Consider the following 21,104-nt stretch of genomic DNA (forward strand, 5'->3'; position numbering starts at 1 on the left):
TAGGCTTCAACTTCTTCCATAGAACTTGGACAAACCATTCTCCCATAATCACCTTAGTTGGTCGATCCCGTTGGGTCCGCTCGACTCTAGAGAATGCAAAATTTAGATGCGTAATCTTATATCGGCAAGGTCTTCTACTTAAAGTGACGTGGTTTCTCCAACACATGTGAGGATGTCTTATCTATATGCAAAAATGCATCGTGCAATTCCTCATATGTTAGAAATGCATTGGGGCCATATTGTCCATGCCAATTAGTTTCTTGCGTATCAAAAGTGCCACTGAATGTATTACGCTTTTTGAGTAGCTATAACTATAAGCAACATGCCATTGGCCAACCAAGTGGTCTCAAAATTTGTCAATGGAACTGTCCCAAGAGTAGTTGGAGTTGGAGCCTTTGGATCGACACTAATTGAGCAAGCAGTATTTCAGAAAGTAACTAGTTCTGCTGGGCCGCACTGGTGGGGGGGATAGGTACTGGGTGAGTCAATCGAGTTGTAATCTTCCATGTGGTGCTAGGCTGTTTGTTAACTATATCTTCCATAACCCCCCAACGTCTTTAGGCTCATCCTCCACTGTTGACTAATTATTTGGAGCAACCCTCGTGAATACACACAATCAACACTACGGTGATAGTAATGAAGTAGTCACATGAGATTGAATTAAGTGCAAAATTATAATGTATTAAGGAATATGTAAGTAGCACAATAAATGTGTGATAATAGCTTTGCGTTTCCTCACCAAATGTCACTGTATTATGGACATAATTCTTTGTTGATTCTTCACTTTGGATGCACACTACTAATACAAAGATAGTGACTTGTTTGTTAATCACAATGACATTTAGAGATAATGATGACAACAATGTTGCCCAAACTTGCTTTTTTTTCCATAGGGGATCCCTTGGACACTATGCAAAAAATAGTGGGTGGCAACATGTTGGATGGGGGTAAAACTTTACAAGTGAAGGGGTAGAAGCCCATGGACCCACTCACAAAGTCTCACCCCCATCGGACGCCGGATGGGCATGATGTTCCACACCCAAACCTGCTCTTTTTTGCATAGGGGACCCCTTGGGCACAATGCAAAAAGAGCGGATGGTAACACACCGTCCCGCCCATCTGGCATCCAATGGGGGTGAAACTTTGTGAGTGGAGGGGTAGCCGCTCCATGGACCCACTCACAAAGTTTCACCCCTATTGGATGGCAGACGAGCGTGATGTCCCACCCAAACCCGCTCTTTTTTACATAGGGGACCCCTTGGGCACTTTGCAAAAAATAGTGGGTGGCAACAAAGTGTCCTGCCTACCATTGTGCATGTCCGATTTGTGAGTGGGAGGGGATAGCAATCCCATGGACCTACGTGCAAAGTTTCACCCCCATCGAATGCTGAACGGGCGTCATGTCCTACCCAAACCAGCTCTTTTTTTGCATAGGTGACCCATCAAGCGTCTGATGGGGGTGAAACTTTGTGAGTGGAGGGGTTGAAGCCCATGAAACCACTCACAAAGTTCCCCCCCATTGGATAGACGGGTGCAATGACCAACCCAAACTCACTCTTTTTTGCATAGGGGACCCCTTGGGCACTATGCAAAAAATAGTGGGTGGCAACACATCATCCTACCCATCTGGTGTTTGATGGGGGTGAAAATTTGGGAGTAGAGAGGTAGTAATCCCATGGACCCACTTGCAAAATTTCACCCCCATCGAACACCGGACGGGTGTGATGTTCAACCCAAACCCCATTAGGAAAAATATGGACTCAAAAAGGGGCCGTGTAAGAGAGCCCATGTGGTGGGGACGTGTAAGCAAAAGGCGAATACTTTTGAATATAATATTTTCTTGTGGAGCCTTGGATCCCTCTGAAAGGCCCAATTTTTTATTCAAATGCCTGACATGTGGTGTATTAGTTTATTCTAAAGGCTGACATGGTGTAATAATTTATTCCAATGGCGGGAATCCTAGTTCTTTTGAGCGGGAAGCTCTTTGGGTTTATCTCTTTTCCACCCTTTCTTTCCATTTTTGAGCCAAAATAGCTTGCCTGTTTCTCATTTCCCCTTCCATTTCAATGAGTGTCTCTCCGCCTCCACCTTTGAATCTGTTGCACATTCAATGAAACATTGATTTAGTACACGTCGAGCTTTGATGAGATCTTTGGGCGGCATTTTTGAAAGAAGATGGAAGGGGTCTTGATCTTCAAGCTCTGGCCTCTAGGCGAGAGACCATTCGTGCGCTCCGGCAGATGAACATGGAATCTCTCGCCATCCTCGGACCACGATTCAATTTGGGAATACAAGTTTGAGGTGTAGAATGCTTATTCCCCATGCTGGACGAAGAAGTCCAGATTTTGAATGATCCTCACAAGGAGATGAACGACAAAATCTTGCGGTGTGTTTTGAGGTATGTGATAAAGCTCACCTTCTCCAACCCCTTTTTTTGTAACTTGCACTTTGTAACTTACACGATTCATGACAATGCGAGAAAGATAGTGTTTAATTTTACGTAAGGTTCAACTCGCGTTGTGATGAATCCAGAGATTTTTGGGCCTGTTCTTCAAGCAATGGTATTCTGATGCTGATTCCAATTGTTGTGCAGCTATCTTATTTCAATTTTGCCTCGCACGCCCTTGAAGGCACCGGTGCCACCCAGCATGGCGATCTCATTGGTGGCCTGATTGATGAGGCCCTGCAGGCTGATGGTGCCGTTGAGGGAGCCGTCGTCGTAGGAGAGTACCTCCACCTCCACCTCGTGGCTGGTGGACGTGTACTCAAGGCTTGAATAAGATCTTCACCTTCGTGAAGGTAGGCGAGGTCGTGTTTGTCGCGTTGGTTTCCACCAGTCGCGGCGGCATCAACGGCGGAGGGCAATATGAGCGCGCTGATGAGAAGAAGAAAGAAGGCGGTGCACCAGCTAGAACTCATCGAAAGCACGTGGGACCTGATTGATGAGGCCCTGTAGAGTGATGGTGCCGTTGAGGGAGCCGTCGTAGGAGAGTACCTCCACCTCCACCTCATGGCTGGTGGAGGTGTAGCTGGCCTGGACGGTATAGCCCCGGATGACGCCCAGCTGTGTGGAGGAAGGGTTGGCACCCTCCGTTACGTTGAGGGCGAACGCCTCAGTCTCACCGAAGCTGTAGGTGGCGTTGGTGTCAAGGGCGTGGATGAGGTAGCCAGTGTCATCCCCACCAACCTCCACCTGGACGTAGTACTCCAACGAGGCCTCATCGGACGAGTTCGAGTTGCTGACATCTACCCCTGGTTCCGGGATGCTCAAGTGGAACTCGTTGGAGTTGAGGCTTCTAAGACTAGCACTGAAGTTGTTGGCCAATGCAGTGTCATTGTAAGGAGGAAGGGACACCGCCTGAGTCTTCTTTTTTGCATACTTTGAAGAGTGAGTATTTTTTTTGGAAGATGGCGTATCTATGACATGTGATGTTTTATTCCTCCCGCCATATATCGAAATAAACTAAGATATCCCTACTCATGCAGTTCCCACTGGAGCCTAGTACTCGTTGGACGTGCAAACAGCAAGGGTGTACCTCACAAATTCAGTGGCGCGCGTCCATGCCAACGTCAAGCTGTAAGTACAACAAAAGTAATCTCAGACTTAGTTTGTGGATCTATGTAACGAATTCGTTAGATTGAGTGTGGTGAAAATACTTTTATATTGCTGAAGGTCTGACAAACAAAGCTAATAAACATTATTTTATAATATGAGGGGTAGATAGCAGGCGTGACAGAAGAATTTAAAATTATCATAGGACTGACACGCAGGTTTTGTTAATATTTTTTGAAGATTTGGAGTATCTCCACGTTTTGGGTGGGTTTGTACAGAGGACCCACCACCAATGAAGCCCATTAGGAGGATTTCCTGCCACCACTGAACCCATGTGGTTATTATTATATAGAAGTCTGAAACAGCCCCCTTTTGAGTCCAAATTTTTCCTAATGTTTCTTTTTCATAGGGGACCCCTCGGGTACAATGCAAAAAATACCAAGTGGCAACACACCATCCCGCCCATCCGCCGGTGTCCGATAGGGAGGATGAAACTTTATGAACGGAGGGGTATTAGCCCCATGGAACTAGCTGCAAAGTTTTAGTCCAATCAGATGCCGAACGGGCGTGATGTCCCACCCAAACTCGCTCTTTTTTACATAGGGGATCCCTTGGGCACTACGCAAAAAAGAGTGGGTGGCACACACCATCCCGCCCATATGGCATCCAAAGGGGGTGAAACTTAGTGAGTGAAGGGGTAGCAGCCTCACAGACTCACTCACAAAGTTTCACCTGGATCGGATGCCGAACGGGCATGATGTTCTACCCAAACTCGCTCTTTTAGCAAAAAAGAGGGTGGCAATGCACTGTCCCGTCCATCTTGCATCCGATGGGGGTGAAATTTTGTGAGTGGAGGGGTAGCAGCCCCATGGACCCACTCGCAAAGTTCTACCATGATCGGACGCAAGATTGGTGTGATGTCCCACCCACTTGCAAAGTTTCACCCCCAAAGAGAAAGATACAAAATATATGGGGACAAATGAAAAAGCAAACTCATAATATATATGGGTAGAATATACAAACTGTAAGGAAGATACGAAATGAAGGGCTGTAGATAAAATAAAAGAGAGGGATGAGAGGGATGAGACTCAAATATGAATCTGTAGACTCTATAGCTCTGAGGGTCTCCAAGATGCTCACATGCTCCTGCTAAGCTAAGGGCCACCATGGGAGCATTAGTTTCACAGTAACAAGAACTAGATGAGAGTATATAATCACCTCCTTGCTCCACTCATACTGCACAAACTTGATGCTACCCTTGCGCATACTAGAGTGACCACAACTATCATGCTATGGACATCAAATGAGAATCCATAATCATCAGTCACATCACACTCAAGGGTGCACTTGGGCCTAGTGCACCATATAATGTAATAGTCTATCTTCTCCTCATTTCCCTCCTTGTGAAATGACTACAAAAAAATCACCCACACTACCAAAATATATGTCAAACAATCATGATCTGCTCCCTCAGGTAGTGTGCGGGATCAAAAGTTGTGGGGGGTAATGCTCCTCACTCTAGCCTCAATATTTGCTCCAACCAAGGATCAGCCCAATATCCCATCTTGCATAGTGAGTAGTCATTATCGATGCATGGCCCACAAAAGCATGAAAGGCACCATCGTGTAAAGATGGTGGGGTCATCATAGGATGTGCTCCTGATGGACTGTAGCCTAAGTGTGACATCCACTATCGCACAGTCTAGACAAGCATCATCAAGAACACTATTGTCAACACACCAAAGGAACCTCCTAGCAATCCTGGCACCTCGTTGAGGAAAGGAAGAGGTAGCACCAGTGGTCAAATGCGCATTGCACCAATCCACTACCTGCTATGTAACTCAAAAGCTCTCACTGTTATGGCAGAGCTGGTGACGTTTGAGGGCGCGTTTGACACACACACCTGCACCATCGTGCTCCCCCTTTCCATGCCCTATCTCAAAGAAGCTCCAAATCACCTGGTAGCCTGTCATGTGATGCCAAGAGGATAGCCAATAAAACTGATGAGAACTCTTGAACTTTGCCCCACATCCATCTAACCATATCCACCGCCCTGTCCATGTGACCCCATGCTCTCTCAAAAATTCATCAAATGATGATGGAAGCAATGCTGTACAAAGTGGGCATTGTGAGAGCAATCATCACTAGTGTAAAAGTGATACTCTCTAATGAGATGACTTGCTCCTCTAGGGTGCTCGTTATGCCATCACTACTGCCAAAACTGCATATGCTGATAACTAATATGCACCATGATGACCACCTAGCCAAGCACACAAGAATGGGAAATGGTAGATTCAGAGACAACAACAATATAAAATATCTATAAGAACTTAAATTGAAAATGAGGTAATGTCTCAAAAAATACATACTCATGAAAGTAGTACTTTGATTGAATCTCTTGCTGTAGTGCGAATGTTTAATTATTTGGGAAGTCAACCACCACACAGAGACAACTACACTAATAGGAAACTGCAGGTTGGCATGCAACTGACGGTCCTGCCACTTGGCACCATGAGCATGATGTATGTAGACATAGACAAAAGATGTAAATATGCTCATGAACCTACCACGTGCCGAATGGTGCTCCACTAGCTGTAATCTCCTCGACTTCCCATGTGTCATATACTCATATTGTCGCCATGTCACCACCTCGACCACCTAGGAATCCTTCTCGCACGAGTGAAGCATGGCTAAGCTACCGCACGAGGTACATGTCCCCACCATGACACAAGTCATCCGATGGTAGACAACATCCTCTGCCCATGGGCATAATAGCGAGTGAATAAAGTCTCTTGGGCTATAAGGCACCAACCCTCGATGTCCACACAAACCACGAAAGACATCACAGAAAATTTGAAATCCAATGTGGTACCTACAAAGACATGCGTCATCAGGATGCCTCAAGTAGCGAACAAACTAAGGCTTGCAAGCATCGAATAAAAGCTGGCTAATGGTGATCTAAGTGTGTGTGAAGACCTGAACTCAAAGTACAACTCTGTGTGTGTCGTCTCAAGAAAGAAATCCCCATGCACTATGTACTCCCCACGACGATGAATCCTATGTCACAATGCCTTCTTGTACTCTATTGATGTACGACAATGCTCCTCCCAAAACATCTCTATCATCGCCCTCATCTCAGGATCCAATAAACGATCGCATCTAGGTGCATGACCACTACTAGCCCATAGATCACCCTCAATCCCATTGACCAAGATATGTCTCCTCACAAACCCTACATGAAGTGCTCGACGATGAATCTAAAGTATGCAAGAAGTTGTGCGATGCGTACCTGGTAGGACACTACTGGAAACAAATGCTGTAAGGGCTCATCTTCTTACAGCCAATCCATCTGAACGCATCCCTTGAGTGTGTTGTAGGACTGTCTTAGGCTCACTAGCACACCAACACCATCCGTTCTTGAATGTGGATTGAAAATTCAAAAGCGACAGTACGTTATGCCATGCGTGAGTGCCGTAGCAACGCATATCTGGCACACTAGATTGTGATGCCACATTTAGGTCGACAAAGTGAGGAGTGCCAGTGGGAAGAGCGTGTGCACCACTTTGAGAAGGAGTGGCATCAAGCTCATGGGTCATAATAGATGGAAGAGTGCCAAGCTCGTAGGTGTCGCCAAGACAGGCAAGGCAAACTCGTGGGGTGCACCCAAGGGTGGAGAGGCATCGGATAGAGGAGTGGCAAGCTCATGGGAGGTGCCCAAGAAAGGATTGGCAAGCTCGGATAGTGCACCCAAAGATGGAGAGGCGCCTAATGGAGGAGTGGCTAGCTTATGGTGGACGAAACCCAAGAGACAAGTGCCAAACTTGAAGGGCATGCCAAAAGGTGGAGAGACACCAAAGATAACAGTGTCCACCGCATGGGGAGAGGCACCAGATAGAGGAGTGGCAAGCTCATGGGAGGTGCTCGAGAAAGGATGGGCAAGCTCGGATGGTGCACCCAAAGATGGAGAGGCACCCCCGATGGAGGAGTGGCTAGCTTATGGTGGACGACACCCAAAGAGAGAGAAGTGCCAAACTTGAAGGGCATGCCAAAAGGTGGAGAGGCACCGAAGATAAGAGTGTCCACCCTATGGGCACAACGCCAGGAGGAGTGGCAAAGGGCTCAAAATAGTATGGAGAAAGAATTGTGGGAGAATGAGGAGGAGGATGTGGAGTAGGGTCATGGGAGAAGAGATGGAGGATGGGTGAGGGGAGGAGATGACGCCTCATTAATCAAACCCATCGTGTGTTGCAATGCTCGAGACCTTGCTTTACACACACGATCTCTTCTTCTTTGATCTTCCATGTGAACCCTTGCTTGCTCCTCATCACATGAATAAGGTGGATCGGGGGATCCCATTGCCTATTACTTTTTCTACTCCTACTACGGCTTTGTGAACCCATGCTAAGAGGTAGAAAAAAAGAGATTAAGCATAAAAGTGAAGATAATTAAGATTAAAGTAATACTAGAACAAGATTAACATATGCTTGGAATGGAGCTATTTCCAAAGTTGGTAAAGCTCTAAGAATGAGGATGACTCAAAAAATTGGGCTATATATACCAAGCTAGTTAGCCTTTCATTGGTTAAATTAGATTATGGTGGATAAAATCTAGATTTCTGTCAATTTATCTAATCTTTTTAAAGACAATGATAAATTTTTATAAATATTTAAAGATAATTATAATTTATAGAAATGATAAATTAATTAATTATTTTTAATAATAAATATTTTATTTATTTATTTAATAAATAATATTATAATTTATTTAGACCTATTTATACTACATATTTTAAGTTTTCTAAAAAAATAAAATATGTATTTTTTTATTTTAATAGTAAGTATTTGTTTTTTATATCATAATATTTACTTGATAAAAAATAAAAAATTATTTATTTTTAATAATATCTTTTATTTAAATTTTTATTACATAAGTTTATCTTTACATAAGTTCAAATTTTTTTTACATAAGTTTATTTTTTTCTTTTTTTTCTTGAGGAGAGCCTTAAAACTATATTATATAAATTTAATTTAATTTTTTTATTAAAAAAAGAAAAGTAATAATGAATATTTTTTAAAAATAAAAAAAATAATGATGAGGTCACTTTGCCACGTGGCAAGTTTTTGTTGACATGGAACCTCCACATGAACATTCCTTATGCTCAAAGGTGAGATGATGTGTCATCCCATGTAGACAAAGAAAGGCAACTAAGTTTAATGTGCTGAGGTGGCAAGATGACATGGACATTCTTGTGATTATGTGGAAATGATATGCATGCATGTGATGTGGCATGCCATGTAGGCTTTAGGGAGTCAACCTTGTTGACTAAGTTGAGGTGCAAGGCATGATGAGATGGCAAGATGCTTTTGTAAACTCACTCCCATATGATGTGGCATGTACATGTAGGACTAAGACTATGCAACCATAGCTCAATTGCTTGACAAATGGTATACTCTCTAGGTTTGGTGAAACGCCAAGGTTAATAAGCATCCTTTATTTCAGACTTTGGGTAGACAAATACGAAAGAAAAATGAACTTTCCTTACTCAAATTCACTCCCTTTTTTTTTGTTAAATTCATCATGATAACTACTTTGATCCACAAGAAATTGGAGTACAATGAGGATTGAATTAAATTTATATGATTAAATTATTAAACTTTTACAGGCCCTCTAATAGATTGTGATTTTTCTATAGAAGATCGAAAGAAATTCAATCGTTAAAATTACAATTTAACAATATGGACACATTATAGACACATTTGTCTAGCTTCTCACCGTTGGATCTTCAATGATGAGCTTCACATTTGCCAAGATCTTGAATAGAAAATCACATGATGCTTTACAATATAAAGCAGATAAAAAACAATTACAAAAAATAGTTAAACACCTAAAAAAATTAAGTTGTGCTCTATGCAATGTGTTCGTTTCATATACGAATTGGGATAATCATTAGACTTTAGAAGTACCAAGCATTTTGTGTGTGATATATACTACAATAAAGAAAGTTGGAAAGTGAAGATACCGAAACTTTCATGCAATGAAACAATCCCTAAAATAAATTAGATTTCTGATCATTGGGTGCCATCTCCCACTATATGTATAATACCCACTATATGTATAATGTGTCCCAAACCCCATGCCATTAAATTTTAAACATAATCACGAGAGATTGGACCTTTAAGTTGTGGAGATGCTTGTTTTCAAGATACCTTTAGAGCGCCCAACTGTCTAAAGTGGTGTCCCTTATCTTGCAACCACCCCACCCAAGAAACGGAGCATCCAACCACCCAAAGAAATCTCCCACAATAATCGTATCCGAGCGAAGAAATCTGACTATCTACCATGATCAACTCTCAACCGCCCGCAGTGATGTAGAAGCCCCAAGCCCAATTTGCAACTCCACTGTTGCCTCGATGCCGCTTAGTGTATCACCCCCCACACACACATGGAAACAATCCCTTGGCTGTTGCCCGCTCACTTGCCTACCATGTGAAAGGCCACTTTATGTCTAAAGCACATAGTCTTCAGCTTTCACAAAGAAACACAATTGCATCCTCAACTCCACACGGGCCACCGAGAGAAAACATAGCAATCCGAATAGTTGCCGTCGAGTCAACCTGTGCAGGGTGTGTCGCCACCCACAACCCTTCTCTACGATAAGGCTCATGCTTTCCTGGCCACCTTTAAATCCTTGCCAGCATAGGCGCCCTGTAGCCATGCTTCATGTTTCTCCTTGTGCAATAGCTCAAGGGTTGGGCCACACACACGTACGCATCCAAATCGCCACGTGTGAAAACTAGAGATAGACGGAAGCTTTATACAAGAAGTGTTCTGGTGCAAACGGACTTGGCACCTTGAGATTGTTGTAAAGGACTACTAAGGGTGGGTTCACAAAGGACGGCGGAAGAGGAGAGCAAAAACTCCTTCTGCCGAGCTTACGGTTCACACGAGGCGGAGGTAGACCAGCAAGGCAGAAAAGATCTACGGCTCACAGCTGACAATCGCCTATGTGGCACCTCTCTCTCGCGTCTTCCGAGTGGAAGCTTTTCATTTCCGAGGGAGGGGGGGGGGGGGCTTGCCCATGGTTCAGTGGGGCCGGCAGTGGAGAACCTTTTTGCTAGCCAATACATTTCAGCCACTAAGGATGAGCGCCCCTTTCTCTCTCTCTTCCATCGTCCGGTCTGAACCCAGCCTAAAGTCTAAAGGTTTATTCAACTAAACTAGAATGCTTGGGCAGCCTTATCCTCTTGATTGCTTGCACCTCTGCATTGTCAAGGTACTTTGAAAGAACGTGTGTTCTTCCATTCATGTATAAACATCTTGAAGCGCTTGAATGAAGATGGACACTACAATCCATACCATTTCTGCAGCACATCCTTTTCGTATGTGTGTCTTTCTCAAGTTTATATGAATAGCTTATAGAGCTCGAACGAGCATGACTATCAAGCCTATGAGGAAGCAATGGACATCGACAGAGATCTTAAAGTACATCACAAGGTAGATAATTCCTACTTCATTACCACATTTGAATCTGAGTTACATGTCATTCATGAAGTCATAGGATTTTCGTGCTCGTTTGTGTGAGTGAAGTAAAAAAACAAAACCATACATAAAGTATGGTGGGGAGTTGGCACAATCTTCCGCGAAATTTTATAAACATAGGACAACGTGTCCTTCCCCTGTTTCCCAAATAGCACTTTCGATATCAAAAGTGGACCAAAACACCTTCAGTGTTGAAGGCCGGCCATTAGTCCTACGGATTGATTCATGATACAAAACTCATTTTCAATTGTGGTAATGAATTTGTAATTTTCTAATTTGAGAGGTAATTTTGAATCCCCATCGAACATAAGAACAGGCTTCAAGCTCATCTCTACGGATGTCAGTCTAGCATTGCCACATTAGTGCGAATTTTGAGCCTGCACCGCTGCTGTAGAGCCCAAATTCGCACTGTTCTGGCATAGCTTCCCCAGCCCTCCAGGAGCAACTCTGATGCATTTTTACACATGATTAAAGGTATTTTTATTTTGTGAATTACTGTTTTTATAATTAATGTACTCAATTTCATTATAAATGCATTAGAAATGATCCTGAGTGGCTGCCAAAACAGTGCAAATTTTGAGCCTGCACCGCCGCTGCAGAGCCTAAATTCGCACTGTACCCCGAAACGTTTCTAGAGTGTATGCATACTTCCGTGAGTAACTTACTGCAATACGGGTTCAAATCAACTTGTTTTTTATGTCACAAAATATGCATTGCTTGAGTGATAGAAGTTCGATCGAAAGATGCCAAGAACCACGCTTGAACTGGTGACACGAGGATTTTTAGTCCCCCGGACACTTGCTTGTAAGGGAGGCAGGGCGCGCTCCTCTACTTCGATTTGAAAGGGATAACCAAAGGAGCGCGCTTCCTCGCTAGGCGGGGGAAGTGCATCCCCGGGGCCCTCTCTCTCCTGGTGCGGAGTGACGTCTGCCCCTGGAAGTTAGCCTGGTTTTTTATTCTTTCCAGATACTAGAACACTTCTCCCTCCTTTCGTTTACAGAGAGCGGATAACCTATCAAATATGCTCTACACTACATGAAGTATGCTACCCAAGCACGCACACAAAACACGATAAAAGAATTTTAAAAAAAATCTTATTTTGCAAGCTTCAGAGCATGGAGTGCACCCAGTTTTGATGATGAAGATGTGTGTGTGTGTGTGTGTGTGTGTGTGTGTGTGTGTGTGTGAGAGAGAGAGAGAGAGAGAGAGAGAACGAGCATGAACATCAAGCCTATGATTATATTTGATGCGAGGAATCGATGGACATCAACAGAGATCTCAGAGTACATCGCAAGGTAGATAATTCCAAATTCATTACCACATTTAAATCTGAGTTACACGTCATTCATCAAGTCATAGGATTTTTGTGCTCGTTTGTGTGAGTGAAGTTAAAAAAAACCCATACATAAAGTATGGTGGGGAGTTGGCACAGTCCTCCCCGAAATTTTATAAACATAGGAGAACGTGCCCTTCTCATGTTTCCCAAATAGCACTTTCGATATCAAAAGTGGACCAAAATACCTTCAGTGTTGAAGGTGGCCATTAGTCCTACGTATTGATTCATGATACAAAACTCATTTTCAATTGTGGTAATGAATTTGTAATTTTCTAATTTGAGAGGTAATTTTGAATCCCCATCGAACATAGGAATAGGCTTCAAGCTCATCGATTGTGGATGCCAAGTATACTTTTAAATTCATTTTCATTCGAGCATTTCAAATATGCTCTACAGTACACGAAGTATGCTACCCAAGCACTCACACAAAACAAGGTAAAAGAATTTTAAAAAAACAATCTTGTTTTGCAAGCTTCAAAGCATGGAGCGCACCTGGTTTTGATGAAGATGATGATGATGTGTGTGTGTGTGTGTGTGTGTGCGCGCGCGCGTGTGTGTGTGTGTGTGTGTGTGTGTGTGAGAGAGAGAGAGAGAGAGAGAGAGAGAGAGAGAGAGAGAGAGAACCTGCTTGCGTATATGCACCAAGATGGCTTGTGAGAGGCAAATCAATCACAGAATCCGCTTCATCAATGATGATCGTAATGGGGGTAAGCAAGTCCTCCTTCAAGAAGAGGGAGATGATCTGCACATCACTGGCCTGCGAGGTGAAGGTGGAGTGAGGTGAAGGTGGTCACACAAGCAGGCCCAAATCCTCTACTGATCCTAGCTTTCATCAGCATCATTCACACCAAAAGCTAAGTACACAGAGTGCTGCTATGACTCCTTCCATAGCCTATTTATGGTAGCCATAACATAGGTGCTCTTTGTGCTTTGCCGTGAACCGTAGAGGGTGCAATTTTTTACTGCCGTTAGATCCTTCAATAGAGCACCTACAATGAGAGGAGCGTATTAGTTAAGGTTGGGATCCATTGAGAGGTCAGCCGCTCGCGAAACGTCGTGCTCCTCTTTGCGGTGGCTACATCATCATCAACAACCAGACTTTGTACCTATGCCCTGCAACAACAAGAGTGGAAGGTCACGAGACTAGGACAGGAAGCTCCTCCTCCTGCGTGATAATCTCCATCACCAGTGTTTCCGCCTCCACAGATGATACACCAGGGTTTCTGCCTCCACAAATGATGTGATACCAATTTTAGCTTTATTCAGCTTGTTGTGAAAGGTCGCAAGACTAGGATAGGAAGCTCCTCCGTGATAATCTCCATCACCAGTGTGTCCGCCTCCACACACGATACATGATGGCTCCTCCTCCACAGACGATACACCAGTGTTTTCGCCTCCACAAACGATACACCAACGTTTCTACCTCCACAGATGATACACCAATGTTTTCGCCTCCACAGACGTTGTGATACCAATTTTAGCTTTATTCAGCTTGTTGCCTGCCCTGCCACACTTTTTTTACTGCGAGCGTTATAATCTTAGCTTTATTAAGGTTGGCTTTTATTGTTGTGGGCTTTGAGGAGGTTGTTTTTAGTGTGCCACGTGGGTTGCTCTCGATGCTTGCTTTCTTACAAGCATCTTAGGCTACCCAAGGTTAAAAAAACCTAACGTGAAAATAATAAAGTAAGTTTTATTTGTAAACCTAAGACTAAGGTCTAGCTTTAACACACCCGTGTGTTGAATGACTTTATTTTAATCCAATGTATTTGCAATTTTGCAGCAGGGCTTTATCTTTTCTAGGAAGGTCTCGCCAAAAGTTGCCCTTGGTAAAGATGGGCAATTTTTTCACTTTGCCTTTCACTATTAACCAGTCACCTATTTTTATGCCTAAAAATCCCAAGCATTCAAGAGAAGATTAAACACGTGGATATTCAATATCATTTCATATACAGGACCTTGTGGCAGATGGACAAATGCATCTTGGAGAAAAAAAAACTCCGCCTCACTCTAGCTCTAATACTATGTCAAACTAGACCACAATGTGCCTAGATTACTCTGGTGAGTGAATTATACAAGACCCTATTCCTAGAGACGAAATTGCTCCAATCCTTCACACACATGCAAGCACTTGTGTCCATGTGCCCACAAACCAACCCAACGTGAAGCAAACAACCATTTTTGAACTATTTCCTGAGGGAGCTCACAACATGGAGTTGTCTATCACATCAAGCACAGTACATCCAACATAGTTCTCCTTTGCAAGTTGTGAGACGACATCATTAAAGAAATGCTTCAAATTTTGGCCTTTGTTGCATATACATAATATTATCATGTAGTCACCTTTATCCAAGGAACCACACATGGAGCCACATATAATTACTTTGATGCAAAGGTATCTAGATAAATTTTGTAGAGATCAATGGAGCTTAGAGATTTGACTAGCATGATTTTGGTCCTTCACAAATTTATTGGTAGCCCTCTATGCATGAAGATCCAAGATAGTCATTACCTTTTAGGTCTCATCTCTCAAGTACAAAAATATCATCACAATACAAAAGGAGGATAATTTCAGGTCCAATACATGATCCAAATATGATTTCCTCTTAGTAGCTTCTAGTAACATCAATAAAGTCAAAAAAATAAGCAGGAGAGAAAGGGTATCCCTAAATCATCTTAATGTCATGACTTGTATGTGTGCATATGAAAAGGCCTAAAGAGACTTAGGAGTTCATTTGATGTGGTAATCAAAGGTTGTCCAAAGGTTATTTGGTTGGTGGAAATGTTAAAAGGTGAATAGGTAGGGGCGATTGAGAGAATTTAGTTGATTCGAAGAAATCTTGGGAGGTGGAGTATTTTTTGGTGATTTGATGGAGGTATTCAGGGAGATGATTGTGGATGTGTGGATGCTCTTTATGGAGCTATAAAATTGATGTAATGTCATACTCATTTAGTCTACTGGGTTGATTTGGAGTCTTCAAATTGATCACTGCACTCCCCCTACCTTCATTGCAATAGTGAAACTTTGTAAAACATCCTTCATCCTAGTCTGTCTAGATTGCCATCAAATCTCCTTACCCCTTGCAGCACACACAAGTGGGTGGATTTTGCATTGCTTAATTATTTTGTGCACCCTCACTGGTGCTAATTATCTTTCTTAATCAAGTATGGAGTAGATCACTCATTACGAACCCCCCCTAGCTCTTGTAATTTCTTAATTTACTGGTAGCCCTCTTTGCATACAAATCCAAGATCCAACTGCAACAATAACCACCACCTAGATATTGAAGAGGGTCATGTGGGATATGTAGGGATACCTCTGGAGAGGGACAAGTTCTTGGAAAAACTAGCTAAGAGACTCTAACTTAGGTTGTTATTATTGTGGGAAACAAGGTCACATAAAAAGGACTGCTGGAAGTAGCAAGGGTGCTTGAAGATAAGTCCATCACAACTTGTTTATGTTATTTTTACTAGCCTTAAAAGCATATATTTATCTGGTACATTATTTTTTAAAAATACTTCATCATAGTTAAATGCATGCTAACCAACAATTTTCAGAATTCCAATCTTTCCATTTCTTCAAAATTCATTAAGCACCCTTACACCACCTTTAAAAGAATTCAGGATGGAATCAAAGTGTCGTCTCTACTGCAATTTTGTCCTAGCGTGTCTAAATTTGGCATTCCCTCTAGTGTTAGAAATAAACTTTTTTCTGACCAGTGAAAAATCACCCGGTTTTTATTGAAAAAATGTGTAGGATAACCTATTTCAAAAATTTGAATCTTTAAATTCAAGGCTAACCAAAATTGCAACCGGTGTTCCTGAATTTGAGGCATAAAAATTACACAAAGGGACAATTTTTTTTTTTTTCCTGACTGACTACCTTCATACTCTAGAACAATACTTCCTTGGACTCCATGCCCTGCCAGTCTCCAAGTCTAGTTCACAAGTAAAGATGGACAACTTTTTGGCATTATCCCATCATGAATAATCTGGAAAAAAACACTGGATGCCTTATAAGAAGCGTTTGCATTAAAATTAAAAAAATTCCCTCTTACTTCAAAATCAGTTCAATGAGTAAGAGCCAAGGCTAAAAAATATATATAAGCACGTCCAACTGTCTTACACCATGTATTCTGAAGGCGATAACAAACACAGTTGTAAACATTACACACCTGTTTCGCCCAGTGTGTATATCATCATCTAGGCAATGCCTGTCCGCTTCTCAATAGCAGGAAACTGATCACAGATATGTTGCTCATACAGGATAATGCCTTTTAAACTTGTGTAATGAAGAAGAGTGAGCCTGCTGCACAGAACAGGCCATGTATGAGGGCACGTTGTGATGAGCTAACTGGGGTACTTTGTGCTGAGGTGACATTCATGTGTCACAGAGTGCTGTCACATGTGGTGCATAGAACAGAACAATGTTTTTGTTCTGAAATCCGTCCCTTCAACCTTTCATATCATCACACAGACAACACTAACACCCAAGTCTTTGGCAAATTAGCCTCCTCCATGTTGTGGAATGGAGAAGCATCACATCACAGTGCTCTCTTTTTAAATATTTACATTAGCAACCCTATCCAACAGCATGACTAAATTTTGCAATCTTTCTTTAAGTGAAAATACTGGAGTTTGTGTCAAGCTTCAACAAGCGAACAATTATTGTGTAGCCAGTATGGGGGATTCAGGTACTTGAATAGCAGAAGCCTCCACCAGCCCATGCTCATTAGGATCTTCAAGATTAAAAGAAGTGGTCCGGTTGATTACATCCCTGCTCTGTCGTTGTGATGACAAACAACCGCAGTCTTTGCATCTGCCCTCTGTTAAAGACTGAGATTGCAGAACAGATAAACTGTCCGTAAAAGTATTATTATTTTGCTGATCACAACTGCAAGGTATGAAAGAAGTTCCGTTTTTTGATTCTGTAGTGGTATCCACCCTTTCCAGCTCTGCTGCTTTGTCATGTGAACCACTTGAGAAAAAACCATGGTTTGTCCCTTCATTGTGCTGCTCAAGCTTTTCCTTCTCCCTGGGGGAGTCTGTTCTCACAAATATAGTTGCCCCTTCACTTTCGGATGAAGCTCGGACCATTATCCTAGTCAAAAAAGACACAAGTCAAGAATAGCATATGATAAGGTAGCCAACGATGACAAGCTTTAGGACTCGAAACACAAGGAAAATGACATCAACAGTACATTTCCAATACATGACATCAACTGCATACATATGGTCCCACTAGCATGGTATTAGCTTAACCAGATGGATGCCCTTGACATCTTAAGAAATATAGAACTCTCACAGATGAGTCATAGAACTAAAGATTGAACAGGAGCTCCCTCCTTGACCTCCCTGCACCTCTCCTACCCCCTGAAGTCATAGAGCTGTACACTGAATTGCAAAAGCTGGCATCCAAGTGCCCTATCTTCAGCCCACAAGCCACCTTCCACTGTGCTGCCTGGGTTTTCCAAGCCCATGTTATGAGCCTAATCTATAGAGGGACAAAAAAGCTGACTATGAATGCAATTAATGGAAAACCCAATTTGACACGAAGTAGCAAACTAGTTGGCCAGCTTCATTGGCCTACTTTTTCAATGAATAGCACACCTCTCTTCCTATTCAAAATTTCTCCTACGAATCCTTTGGAGCAGCCAGCCAAGGAAGAGAAGATGGAAGTTGTGAAGAGTAGTAGATTCAGCTCAAACAACAGCCATTAACGCAAACCATTCCAAGGCTTCTAGGGCCTACATGAGAATATCTTGCTCTCTCCATGGTTAGCTCAGTATGCAGCTTAATTTTCAGAAAATCTAGCAATATTCCAGCTTTCTTCAGTTCAATAATATGCAGCAGATTAGGTTAAGAGAATAAGCCTTCCAATGTCTTTCACTATCCTCTCTGTCTTCTAGTCTTCACTTCCTTGAGCAAGTCTGTCATTGGTGTTGTAAGGTTAGAAACCCGATCCATATGCGAGCTATATGCTTGGCACAAGCCTACGAAGAAATGTATGTCTTGGGCTGTCTTTGGAACGTCCCAATTGAGAATTGCCTTTATCTTTTCAGGATCAAGACGAATGCCATTGGAACCGATCACATAGCCCAAGTACTGGACTTCTTGAACTCCAAATATGCTCTTCTTAGCATTAATGTAGAGTTCATTGTCTCGCAAAAGCTGCAAGACCTTCTGGGTATCTTTCACGTGCTGCTTTGCAGTGGCAGAAAAAATAAGAATGTCATCCAAAAAATTGAAAAGACATATACCGATGGGTACAACGAAGACTCGTGACATCATCTTGTTGAATGTCGCCAGTGCATTGGTCAAACCAAAAGGCATGACCACAAACTCATAATGCCCTCGTTCTGTTCGAAAGGCAGTCTTTGGGATATCGGCCTCAAAAATTCTGACTTGATGATAGCCACTTTTAAGGTCGATCTTGGTGAAGTACTGAGCACCGTTGAGCCTTTCAAGGATGTACTCTATCCTTGGCATGGGGAACTTATTCTTGATTGTCAACTTGTTCAAGGCTCGGTAATCCACACAAAGACGTGCGGTCTTATCTTTCTTCTGCACAAACAGGATCGGTGCAGCAAATGGAGAGGATGAAGGCCTTGATGAAATCGGACCTCAACAACTGTACTAGTTACGTCTCCAACAACTCAGCTTCCAACGCCTTGGAAAGACGATACAGAAACTTACTAGGTGGCTCAGGTCCAAGTACCAATTCGATACGATGGTCTTCAGGACGAGAGGGTGGGGGTCTTGGTGGAAGATCATCCCCCAACATGATGTCCTGAAATTACTGGAGGAGGCTGGTCATCTGGGGTTCTAATGGAATCGCGGTGGATGTCGCTATCTGTCGTGGGCAAACATAGATCATCGCACACTCAGCTCCCTTTCTAATAGCTCTACTGGCTTGAAGGTGGGAAATAAGTGGAATACCTTAAATGCTCAGATCTGCGCGAATGATAGTAGGCTCAAGCAAACCTTCAACGATCGTGAAGATGTCCGCCTCCAATCAGGAATGGGCGCATAGTGGTGGAACCACTGAATTCCAAGGATCATGTCGCACCCGAGAAGGGGCGAGACAATGAAGTCCCTCTAAAACTAGGCCTTCTGAACTGTGAAGACAAACTGTTAAGCTTTCTTGGAAATATGAGTATGTAGGCCGGGAGTGAACCCGTCCACGTCCAAATGATACGGCACAAGGGCACACTTCATCTTGGTCGCCAACTGCGGAGAGATGGCATCTTCGGAACTGCCCATGTCAAAGAGGACAACAAACTGTTGCTCCTTTGCTATGCCATAAGCTCTGATAAGACCTTTCTGACGCTCCTCAACTCCGCCCTCCTGCTTATCATCGAATACCACTGTCGGTACCGCTTTCAAAGCAAGGGTGGAGGGGGTGGTGACAGCCACTATAGAGGCCAGTGGTTTGCTTTTTTCCGCTTGCCATTTGGTACAATCCTTCTTGGCATGTCCCGTGGGCCGTGTGGTGGCATAAAAAACAACTGTTCTCTTTTAAGTACCGTTCCTTCTCATCTAACTGTAAGAATCCTCCAGTAAGGCCTCTTTTCTTCGGGGCTCTTCTTAGGTCCATCTTGTCGCTCCTTCCCACTAAAAGAGCTATTCTGGCCCTTCTTCTTTTGATCCTTGTTGTTGGGAGCCCCTTACCTGCTTGCTGGTTAGATGCCACGTTCTGTTGGGTGGTCTGCGTCGTCTGCTCTTGCTGAGGTTTGGGGGTGATTGGAGCGGTCTTGGGCTTGCCTCCATTGTGCATCATCTCATGATTCTGCGCAAGAGTAAAAGCCATGTCATATGTCTGAGGTTCAAAATTTCGAACGGGGAGCCGAATGTTTGTATCCAATCCCCAATTGAACTGCTTGAGCTTCTCCTCCTCGTTCTGGGTGAGTTTGTAGAACTCATCTTCTAGATTTGTCATGTATTGCGGAGGTAGAAACCTGGTCTTCAAATCGGACACAAACGTGTCCCAATCACAGTCCGGTAAGCCAATGTAAGGATCTATGTGCAAACGGGACCAATGTTGCCACCAAGTGACTGCATCACCTGTGGTGTGGAGCCATCAAATGTCTTGGGTTTCTGTGATTTTGGAAAGAGGAAAGTGGATAACAAACTGGGTAACAAACTGAGTCACAACCGAATGGTCGCACTTACCATCATACTTGGTGAGGTTCGGTGAGGCACGGATAACTGTTGTCGAGGCTATGGCTGGGGTTGTGGAGGATTGAGAAGGGTGGAAAGAAGTTACCAGAGTCTGGAGTGTCTGTTGGAATTGGTCCCTCAAGTCGTCTTGGGCCTTCGCTAGTGGTTCGCCTTCGCTTCAAGCTCCCCTCTTTGGCCTTGCGTTTGGCATTCTTTGCCAGCCGTTCGGCCAATCTTGCTTCACAGTCTCGCTCTTCCTTTTTAGCCATCCATCGACACCATTGTTCCATTTAGGAACTTTGTTCTTTAGGTGTCTCCTCTACTAGACCAAGGTTGCCTGTAATTCTGCCATTTTTTTTTCCATCTGCACTCTTTCGAGTTGAATCTGGAGTTGCCTTATTTGTTCCTTTAGCTTTTGGTTGTCTTCGTCTTCTTTTTGCAGAAGCATTTCTTCAAATGGTTCTTCTTTAGTGATGTCTTCGGAGCTTGATGCCACTATGGATGGATGAGTGGTATTTCC

The 21,104-nt window shown here is 43.2% G+C and overlaps 1 protein-coding gene across 2 annotated transcripts in view; it reads right to left on the minus strand.

Moving 5' to 3' along the window:
* Positions 1–16,763: 16,763 nt before the first annotated feature.
* Positions 16,764–21,104, minus strand: part of LOC147624696 (uncharacterized) — a 55,470-nt gene continuing 51,129 nt past the window's right edge. For both annotated transcript variants that reach the window (XM_086819731.1, XM_086819730.1), the window contains one exon: positions 16,764–17,525. In XM_086819731.1, the coding sequence (XP_086675857.1) occupies positions 17,090–17,525 (436 nt within the window). In that variant the 3' untranslated portion in view covers positions 16,764–17,089. The remainder of the gene's footprint in view (positions 17,526–21,104) is intronic.

Source organism: Cibotium barometz, chromosome 25, assembly GCF_041138505.1.
Source record: "Cibotium barometz isolate CiBa-2024 chromosome 25, ASM4113850v1, whole genome shotgun sequence".
Taxonomy (NCBI): domain Eukaryota; kingdom Viridiplantae; phylum Streptophyta; class Polypodiopsida; order Cyatheales; family Cibotiaceae; genus Cibotium; species Cibotium barometz.